General features: G+C 38.1%; 1 protein-coding gene across 3 annotated transcripts in view; it reads left to right on the forward strand.

The window, feature by feature from the left end:
* The first annotated feature begins 6,643 nt into the window (after positions 1–6,643).
* Positions 6,644–11,231, forward strand: part of shox (shox homeobox) — a 10,255-nt gene continuing 5,667 nt past the window's right edge. For 2 of the 3 annotated variants that reach the window (XM_008433160.2, XM_017308120.1), the window contains exons 1-2: positions 6,644–7,177; positions 8,831–9,039. In XM_008433160.2, the coding sequence (XP_008431382.1) occupies positions 6,931–7,177; positions 8,831–9,039 (456 nt within the window). In that variant the 5' untranslated portion in view covers positions 6,644–6,930. The remainder of the gene's footprint in view (positions 7,178–8,830; positions 9,040–11,231) is intronic. The other variant, XM_017308127.1, reaches the window with a different exon arrangement.

The following is an 11,231-nucleotide window of genomic DNA, read 5'->3' on the forward strand; positions in this document are numbered from 1 at the left end:
TTGAAATAAAAAATAGTGACGATTCTTTGACCTGCATCCGCTGAGATGTGCTTCTACCAGCTTTGCTCAGACAAACACATTTTGACTCATTCTTAGCGACACACTGGATCGATCACATGTGTTAGTGTCAATCTTGAAAAAAAAAACAAACATGGTTAGCTTTGATCAAAACATTCCTCTGGCTGTATTTTAAGATGAACCTTCATCCGTCTCAAATCTTTTGCATCCTCTAACAGTTATCCCCCTCCTGTAAATCTTGTCCATGTCTTGTTAGGATAGTTGTTCTGCAGTTTTTCCATTTTCAGAGCTTGGGGTAATGTTTTCTCTCCTACACAACGTTGTCAGTGACCTGTCTAGTGTTTTCCTCTGTCTTTTGTTCGTTCGCTAGCGTTCTCTAACAAAACTCTGACTCCTTCACTTTTCGGATTCTTGCGTGCAAAAACTTTTCAAAACTATGTACCGTCTTCCTTCCACTTCACAATTCTGCGCTACTTTGTGTTGGTGTGTTTTATCCCAATAAAATACGCTGAAGTTTGTGGTTGTCATAGTGTGACAAAATATGAAAAACTGTAAGAAGCATTAAGACTTTCTCAAAGACACCGAGGTTTTTGTTTTATGTTCCCAGCTGCTCCCCTTTTTTGAAATCTTTCCACTTGTGCACAGACAAGAAACATTATGCGATTTAGGATTTTAAAGCACAATAAGTGAATTCCCTTCTTGGCATCTGAGGTCACTGAGCTGTGTCCCTTCCAAAGAGGGTGATGCAAACCTGATGCAACAGGCTTGAACGTGTAAAAAAAAAAAAAAAAAAAAAAACCAGACATGTCTAAATAATGTATAAATGATACATCTTGTTAGCCTCGACTCACAGGTTCAGTTGCCGTCTTGTGCGCCAAATGATCAATGTCCTCCTATTATCCTCATCCACTCTCTCCAGTTCCATTCGCGGTCCTCTCCGCCTCTCCCCGGGTCTTTCATGTTGCCCTCTGGGAGCCAAACAAAACACGGTTTTCTACTGCAAATAAGGAGCTAAAACACCATATGATCAGTCATGCATTATTTCTGCGCTATCGATTCGCAAAAAGAGTTGCTGCGGTTCCCCCTGGAGTTTGACCACAAGCATAACCGATGCTGTTAAATAAACACATCCGTTTCTTTTTTCTTTTTTTTTTTTTCTGATACTTTTGCGCAAAACGATTTCCGTTAATGAGTCGATTTAGCTAGAAAGCATGTGCTTGTTATTGAAAGAGCTGTGAGTGAGCACCATGTTTGATTTCTCAGCATTGTCTGTGGCTTCCTGTGGCTTCCCATGCAAATCTGCAGCACATTTAAGGGTTTGCTGTCAATTTTATGCCTTCTCCTGCTCAAACTAGAGGCCTCAGTGCCCTGTGGGTAGATAGCAGTTAGGGAACACACATGGAAAAAGAAATAACAATCCAAAATGGAGAAGCAGCATATTCCCAAAGCAGCCCAGTTAAGTGTGAGCTAATGTTCATCACACTGTGGTATTTTCATGTTTATTTTTTATTTTTTTTGCCCTGAAAGCCTTATTTAGATGGCAGACAAGGGTTTTGAACACACAACAGCCTGAAGTCTCTGTGGACCATACAGCCCTGCAAAAAAAAAAAAAAAAAAGGACGCAAATGAAGGCAGCAGGCAATATAACAACCATGAGTTCCTCACACCCGAAGACAAGCCAGAGGACTCTAATAAACACACACACGCGCGCACACACACACAATCACCATCATTAACACGACGATACGTTCAAATATCCTCCATCCTCGTGGGAGAAGGTTGAGTTTTTTTCTTTCCAGGGGAAGAATCCAATTTTCTTCCTCCTCTCAGGTCCACATCTGTACAGCAACGCTGAATCAAATTTAAGTAAACCACTTTATTACTTTTTTTTTTTTTTCTCATTTTGGTATTTGCGTGTCTCTAAAGAAAAAAAAAGTTGATGATATTTGGAGATAAGCGCAGCTCTAAGAAAAGACTTTCATGTGTGTGGAAATTGAATTAGAATCTCGCTGTGCAGCATTTGCTTTTTTAAAGTTACCTTTTTTTTAAAGCCCTTTTTTTTCTCTTTCTTTCTCTCTTTCTTCTTTCTTTCTYGGGGCCAACTGTAACATTTGGACTATCACATCTGTCTCCTGTTAAAGATTTATTCAACTGTGGTTCAAAGATATTATTTTAGTTTGTTTTTGAAAAACCTGTTTTTCAATCTCTTTGACTTTAAGATAATTCTTAAGAATATAATTAGGAAGACAATAAATTGAACAGATTTATTTAGTTATTTTATTATTATTTCAACTGAAAGATTTGCAAAATGACTCCCACTCACACGTAGGACGATTCTCTGCATCGCTCCAAAAATTCAAGATCTACGTTTAGGGTAATTTATCTCTCTACGGAAAAGGGATTATAATCCTGCAAGGTGAACAGGTCAACGCTGTGACCTCCGCCTCAGTGGGGACTTGTCCCCCAAAACGGGGCGACCCCGACCCTCTGCATGTTTTCTCTTCTCAATGTGAATTCTTACAGACTTTAGGGATCCAAACGGGCTCCCCACTACTCTGAAGTGTAGCCGTTATAATATTACAACCCCTGCAGATGTGTAAATCTTATGTATGATCAGCTGGGGGGGATACACTGCATATAATGTGTGATTCTTTTTTTTCAACTTCCTCCCTCCTCTCCTCTTCCCTCCTCCAGCACAGACTCATTTCAGACTGCTGACGTCTTGAGAAGCTCCAACAAGAATGAGGAAATGAGACTCATCAGGGCTCTTTAATTATGAAATATCAAAAAGGAGCAACACTAGAAGGTGCTTGTCACACTTTTTGGAGAGGAAGGACAAAGCAACCTGCAGGTTACGAATGAGATTATTTCAATTAATTTAGGAAAGATTAGCATTATTTAGATAAATGCTCACATTTATTTATGTAGAATCTTTTTTGTATTTAATAATAATAATAATAATAATAATAATAATAATAATACTTTCCCAATAAAAAGTTAATGAGTAATTTAATCAAACACCACACGCAGGCTCATGACGCAGAAAGGGCGGGGCGTTGGAATAAGAGCAGAATGGACGGTGAGGTGAAATTTGATTGAGGGCCCTTTAAGAGTTGTTTTTTTTTTTTTTTTTTTATTTTGTTACTCTGCAAGGTTTGGTTGCAGTAAGGAACCTTAGATATACGTTTGTTGTTGAGTGCACTGCTGAAATGACGAATAAATACACTACAAAAAGGAATTTTTGGGGGGTATTTAATTAAAAAAATACCCCCCATTAAATTCACTTGAATTTAATTCAGCATATTAATTTGTAATGCAATATTCAATAACAGTGAAATACCAAATAGGCTACATAAACCGTGTCAGTTTGATGCCACATCATAACTGGATATTTTAATTAGGAGCTTGAATTTTGGTTCGGGTGACTGCTAGCTGTTCTCGTTCATCATGTGTAACACTGAATTTTTGTGTGGGTTATGAATAAATATTTCAACTTTCAGTAATTGATAAGGGCTGTTATAAGAAAAAAAAAATCATTTCTGTGTTGGGGCAAGAATTKAAGTTTTTATCCAGTGCTAGCTAGTTTGGCAGGACAGCTAATGCTAACATCAAACTAGCTGAGTTTCTTTTTTTTTTTTCAAATATATCAAGCAAAGTTTCTTTTAGTTGATACATTCTTAACTTCTGCTCAGAAATATTGATTCAAATCTAACCAAACAATGTATGCACTTTTTTATTTTTTTGCACTGACGGTATTGCTTCTTTCATGAGTGCACTGTAAAAACTCATTTTCAGCATAACAGTTAAATTGATCACATTTTAGTAAGTTATATTAGTTTGCATGTTTATTGTGAAATAATGGCTACAATCTAAAATTAGCTACTTTGTTAAAATGAAATAAAAAAAATTCCTTCCTAAACATATTTACTAGGATTTAACAGAAATTCTTGTTTGTCTTGTGTAGTGTAGTGTGAGTGAATGAATGAATGAATGAATGAATGTTTCCCCATAGCAAATATTATGGGACAAAAGAAAACTTTTCTGTGTTGGAGCAAGAATTGTGTTGGTATCCAAGCTAGGCTAGTTTAGCGGTAGCGCTAATGCTTCTAGTCAAACTTGCTAACTAGCTAAACCCTATTAAGCCTGAGGTAGATGAAATTGATGAAAATCACATTTTAGCTGTAATTGTTTGGAACATTTTTTTTTGACCTTGTTAGAATATATTTCCACACGTCTCATGCTTCATGACAACGGCTCTTATTTTTGTTTCATTTTCACAACATGACCTTAATAGTTTGATAGAATTGAACAAATGAAGTTGAATATTAGGTTTTAAAACATTGTTGAAATTGGACAAAAAAAATGTCTTTCAGCTGTTAAATTTGCATTGTTCCTTCTACAAACAAAATACGTGATTTTTGCTGATTAGCATCTTCTGAGTTTGGAAATGTTGATGTAAGAACAACTCATAGTGCAGTGTCACTGTCAAATCATGTACAATTTAAGAAGGGTACAGGGTACAATTAAGACAATGTACCAACTATACACATGATATAATTCCACATAAAAAAATGTATTTTTAATATCTACATTTTGTACTGAAAATGTCTGTTTTTATACTTTGCGTACAGTGTTATCTTTTTTTTTCATTTTCATTCCTGATTTAACTAAATTTGCTCACTAAAGTAATAACTAATGTCTAAAATACAAGATTAAAATAAAGATAACCTATTTTAAAAATGCACTTAGTACCACTGACCTTCCTGAATATCACTATTTGAGGCACACATTTATATGTCATGTTGCCTCATGTACCACAAAGTTGATACATATTAGGTATCAACTTTGTATACCTAATCTGAGGTATCAACCTCATATTTCTGAAATAACAGTGGAAAATCTTAGATGTTTATTGATTTTAGTTTAGCACATGACCAAAGAAAGCACTAAAAAAAAATCATTTCTTTAAAGTGTTTTACTTTGTGTAAAGGTTCCTCATTTGAACCTGTCTGCCCTTTGTAAATTATCACACCAGATTTACTGGTTAATTTCTAACTGTTTGCTTTATCAGTGCACTTTTGAAAACTATTAGAAAAGCAGAAAAAATAAAGTGTACCTCTTTTAGGTAAATTGACGCAGACTCTCGCGCGCAATTGAGTTTGTCTGCACAGCAATATACAATCACTAAAGAACAAAGAAAAACAAAGAGTCGCTTCATTTCTTTTACATCATGTTGCAATTCTTTTTTTTTTTTTTTTTTTTTGCCTCCACTTTTTTAATCCCTATTCGTGGATTATTTCAGTTCAAACGCCTCCTGTGAGCGCCACTTCTATTGTAGGGAACGATGTCGCGGCACACGACCGGGGGAGCGCAGATTTGCGTCTTAAAGAGGATTTAGGTCTATTAACGACAAAAGGCGCAGTTCATGGCACAGGGGAGAGAGAGAGAGAGAGAGAGAAAGAGAGAGAGAGAGGAATAGAGAGAGAGTGAGTTCGCCTCGTGCGTCAGCCCCGCACTGAAGTGCAAGCGGGGCTCGCTGATAAATGGAGAGACATCACACCGAGTCATTAGAGAGCTGAGATATGAGGGTTTCACCGCAGCGGGCCGCTCAGGGCGACAGACCCAGGGGAGCGCGCTCCTCTCCCGGCCCTTTGTGCCTCTTTGCGGGCTGGACTGATGAACAACGCAGATAGCGTTAAGGCCATTACGGGGCTCGCGCTCATTCCCCATGAAAATCCTGTAAAATAGAGAGAGACTTTTTTTTTTTCCTTTTTCACTGATGGTATTTATTGATTTTTATCTCACATTTATTTGTAACGCGAAGGATTATAGGAAAATGCTAAAAGAAAAAAAAAGGTTTAAATTTGTATCAGCCAAACAATAATAATGACATTCATATGATTTATTTCCCTGAAATAAAAATATATTTTTTATAATTTTTATTAGCATTACTATTATTTTTCATTTATTTTACTATTATTATAAATATTACACTGGTAGGAAATGTTAGGCATCTGTTGACATCTTTAAAGCAGCCAGTGCATTTTTTTTGTTGAACAGTGTTTACATTCCCACAAACATTGATATATTTCATTTTCCATTGATGTATTTTTTCTTTTCTTTCTTTTTTTTTTTTTTTGCTGTCTCCACTTTCACAAAATCCCGTCAGCCGATTGGAGGATGTTCAGGTGGCTTTTGTAGCAAAAATAATTGATCAGCACAAGGAAACGAAGCGGCAACTCAACAATCCGCTGCGTTTGTATCTCCCAATCACCTTGATTACATTTTCTCTGAATTAATTAGACGTAGCAGCCATAACGCAGCCTCCTGCAGGAGTGAGGCACCGTGAGCATTTTAATGACCCCGTAATTCAATTAACCGCCTCCATCAGTCATTGATTTGTGAGAGAAGAAGGAGGAGAAGGAGGAAGGAAGGGGGTAAAAAAAAAAAAAAAAAGAAAAAAAGAAAAAGAAAAAAGGAAAAAAAAAAAGAAAAAGCTGCTGAAAGTTGAATTCTGCAAAGTAGAGGCGGCCTGTAATTGCCCAAGACACAGAGATCGGAGGGAAAGAGTGGGTGTGGGTGGTGGTGGGGGGGCTGGGCTGAGGTGGCCGTGTATAAATAGTGTAGCTCTCAAATACACAGCCACAACAGCAGGAGTGATCTCACCTCCTCTCCACCCTTTCTATCCCTGTCGCCGCTGTCAGCCTCCGCAGAAAAAGAGCGCAGAGCCGTCAGCAGCAGCAGCAGCAGCGGCAGCAGCAGCGGCTGTGCAAAGAAGAACAACACCGAGCGATTACACGGTGGATTTTTTTTATTATTTTTTTTTTTCACTCTCTAAAAGACAAGACAAAAAAAGAAAAAGCAACAAAAACAAAACAGGACCACTACTGAGCGACAGAGAGGCGAGCGACCATGGAAGAACTTACGGCATTCGTGTCGAAGTCTTTCGATCAGAAGAGCAAGGAGAGCAGCAAAGAGAGCATCACGTACAGGGAAGTTTTGGAGAGCGGCTTGACGCGGGCGCGGGAGCTGGGCAGCCCGGAGACAAACCTGCAGGACATTACGGACACCAACCACTGCCCCGTGCACCTCTACAAGGACCACGTGGAGCTGGAGAAGGAGAAACTGAAGGACTTTAATGTTTCCAGGGCGACTGAGGGTGAGCCTTTATTTTTTTTATCTTAGTTTGTTTTTTCTTTACAAAAAAAAAAAAAAACGGAGAAGAAGAAGAAAGGGGGAAAGAAGCCGTGTTGTGTCGGCGAAAAATATCTCGACATCCGCTGTTTTTGCATCGGAAGGATTAACAGTCAGACTCAAGGCGTGAAAAAAAACACGAATTTAAATGTGGATTTGAACGAGTTTAGTTGAAGGAAAGTTAAAACCATATTCGGAGATTATCGCACATAGCAGGAGGCGGGCCCTTCGTTTGAGCAGCGCTTTAACTATTTCATGTTTCCAGACAGAATTTTTTATTAAAATAAGAAGAATTTATGACTCCAGTCGTCTTTGTAAGCTGTTCTATAATGCGGCTGAAGTAGTTTAACGTATAAATTACGATTTCAAAATTTAGTCTTTAGTAATAATAATAATAATAATAATAATAATAATAATAATAATAATAATAATAATAATAATAATTCATAATTAATAATAGAGAAACAGATTTTTTGCAATAATATGCGATATGTTTATTTTTTTCCTATACAGAATTTTTTTTATTTGCATGCAATATCAATATTCTCGGTCACATTTTATGAGTGCAATTTAAAAACTTCAGTTGTAATTTTATTACGGTGTTGACTTCACGTCCTAATTTTATTGTCTGCATCCATATGCGCTCTTGAACGCTTTCCATTCATTTTTTCTGCAACTCCCAGCTAAATCACGTATAGTTTGTCACTAGTCGTAAAGTTACATTTCTTCTTCGGCATTTAGAAATAATAATAATAAAAAAAATGTTAAAATGTCTGTAGCAGCTTTACAGGCCTTCTGGAAATCTAAGACAGTGAGTGTGTGCATTGGTTCCAAACATTTAGTTGACAGTTTTGACTTATTTTTTTTAAAGGATTAGCTCCTCTCCTCTGTTACTCTGCACCTCGTTGCCATCAGAGATGAAGGAAGGGGGATTTCACTTAATGAAGCTTTATGTAAATCAATTAGCGTTCAGTCTGAGGACGGAACAGTTACACGTCAGGGAACTACAACCTGCGGGAAAAAAAAAAAAAGCTGCCACTGAGCAGATCAGTTATTCAAACAGCTGACATCTGTGCAACTATTAATAGTAGAAGCAGTGACTTCACTGTGAAAGAAGAAAGAATAAACTGAGGCAGCTTTTCAGGGTGGTGGCGTGAAAGTCAGAATGACTTTTTTGTTTGTTTCTCTTATTAAAGAAATCAGATTTTACAGAGGTGAGTATTTAGCCTTCTCTCTGTGGTCTTAATGTATCTCTCTTGTTTAACTCGCTCTCTTACGACACTTATATGGCGACGTGACTGATTTACATGTCGCTGACATTACACACACTGCCTAATGGAGGCTGGAAATGAAGCCACAGGCCTCATCCCTCAAGGATCAGGCTGGTTCGTTTTTTTTTTTGTTTTTGTTTTTATTTTGTGTGTGTGTGTCAAACTATCAGGCCCATAAGGCCTGATGCCCCCCCCCCATTGTTTTGGCTGGATATACTGGCATCCAATATTGGGGAAAGTCTATGTGGGTTTTAATGCAAACGAGTGTGTGTGTGTGTGTGTGTGTGTTGTGATAAAACCCACTCAGTTGTTCTCCTTTCTCCGACCCGCCGCATCTTTCCCGACAGGGATATATGAGTGCAAAGAGAAGAAGGACGACGTGAAGTCCGAGGACGAGGACGCGCAGGGCAAACTGAAGCAGCGGCGGAGTCGCACTAACTTTACCCTGGAGCAGCTCAACGAGCTGGAGCGGCTCTTCGACGAGACGCACTACCCGGACGCGTTCATGAGAGAGGAGCTGAGCCAGAGACTGGGACTGTCTGAGGCCAGAGTGCAGGTGAGGAGTAACCACATTTTATTTTATTTAAAAAAAAATCCTCATGCATGTGACAAAAAAAAGGGGGGTGGGGGGTGGACTATTTCCACTGTAGTGGAACTCAACATCATGGCAACCATTGCTACAAGCTCTTGAACAAATGTTTGAAAATGAATGTTTCAATTTATTTTTTCCTTTATAATTTTGTCAAAATACAACTTTTTTTTTTTTTTTTTTTTTTACAAAAAATGTTTGGGCTACTCGTGTTTTTAAACTTTAAAATGACTCAAATTAATAGCAATATCAGCATTAATAAATAATAATAATAATAATAATAATAATAATAATAATAATAATGAATTAGAAATAAAAAAATAAACTCCAAAACAGCACTCTTGGGGCGCTTGAAAGACGTTATGACTACTTCGTGTTAGCATGTTCTTCTACTTCTTCGTCTCCTTAGTTAGCTTAGAAAATGTTAGCTTTTTAGCCTTTGTGTTCGGTTCAAATTTAGCCTAAATAACAAAGGATTGAAGCTAAGCTAATTTCAGCAAAATGTAGACATCTTCATGTCGACGTGCTTTTTATTTTTCAACCCCTCATTGACGTTATTGACATGGAAGGTAACGTCGACGTCTTTTTAAGTAAATTCGACATAAGTAGGCCTACTTGTTTTATTCGTTTTCATTTGTAAAAAAAAAAAGATGCGACCATTAGATGTAAAATGTAAAAAAATAAATAAAAGCAGTGACTATCTGCATGTTTTTTTAAGACATTCCCATGTTATCTAATAAAGAGTTGTTTATTGCTCACACATCTATTTCAATTAATTGTTATAAACTAATGTCAGAACAAGTGACGACAACAACAACAACAAAAAAAACTACACCATCTCTGTCAGTTATAATACTTCATGCAACCCTTAGGATAAATTCCCCCACAGGCAGATAATTTAACAATGTGGAAATATTTAGACGTGTATTTTTTAAAGCTTGTGTCCTCTGTGATGGGCTACAATAATTAGAAATAATAATTTATCCTTGTAGGTGGTTCGTTGGTTGCAGTTTGTCATATCAAAGCAGCGTGATTTGCTATGAATGACTCAGGAAGTGAGAAGCTCTACTGAACTCACAGCGGTAGGCCTGCAGAGTGTTGGAGGGAATGGAGAAAAAATAATAATAGAAAAAAAAAAAAAAAAGAAAAACCTCCCCAACAATGATTAAAATGAATGAAGAGCCTGAATGGCCGCTTCAAGGGACGCGCTCTTATGTCAACTCGTATCCCTCCTCATTTTCTTTGCAATATCTGCCACCGGCTTTGATGTAGTGTCCCCATAAAAACAGATTAGAAATAACTCGATTGTGGAAGCAACTCTGCTGCTGTTCAAATCTATCTAATCGGATGAATAAGCCCCATCACAGAGCTTTATGAGCGCGGCGACTGCGCCACTTCTGGAGCTGAACACTGTCGGACCGCAGTTGACAGCGCGATGCGGGGGTGAAACTGCCGTCCCAGCTAATACAGTGTGTTCATTAGAATAATTTACGGCGTGCATGCGGTTTGCAAAGTCACAGCAGTCTTAGTGTTCGGTTTTTTTTTTTTTTTTCTTTCTTCACCCCTCGCCACTTCAGATCAGGTGGATTGTAATCGCACCCAATTCGCCCTGGAAAAGTCCCAGAAAGCCCCCTTTTCTGTTCTTGCTCTGTTTTTATTTTATTGTTTAGTGCACTCTGACATGTTCTTCTACAGTGTCGTGCAGCAAGGGTCGTTGTATCGGCTGTGAACCTGCGCTCCGAGCAGCTGTCAATGAATCTAATTGAAAGTTATGAGAGCTTGGTGAGGAGCAGGCAGTAATTCGGTTACGACTAATATCTCTGGGTTTTCTGGCGCGCCGCTAAATTAAATGTCATTATTCACTGTCTCTAATAAAAAATCAAAAGGGAAATGAGATTAGGGTATTTGTGAAGCGCATCATTGAGTGGCCCTTAATGAAGAAATAACTGTCTGAACCAGTGTAGTTCACTTTGCTTAACATACTGGCGCGTAATTGGAATTGATCCGGGGCCCGTCTTAATATTAGCCTTGATTTATCTGAAGGAGGGCTGCTGCGTGGATGCAAAAATCACCTGGGATACTGATAAACACGTCTGTACCGCTGAAGAGCTGATCACACACACACACACACACACACACACACACACACACACACACAC

The sequence above is a fragment of the Poecilia reticulata genome, linkage group LG2 (genome assembly GCF_000633615.1).
Source record: "Poecilia reticulata strain Guanapo linkage group LG2, Guppy_female_1.0+MT, whole genome shotgun sequence".
NCBI classification, from domain to species: domain Eukaryota; kingdom Metazoa; phylum Chordata; class Actinopteri; order Cyprinodontiformes; family Poeciliidae; genus Poecilia; species Poecilia reticulata.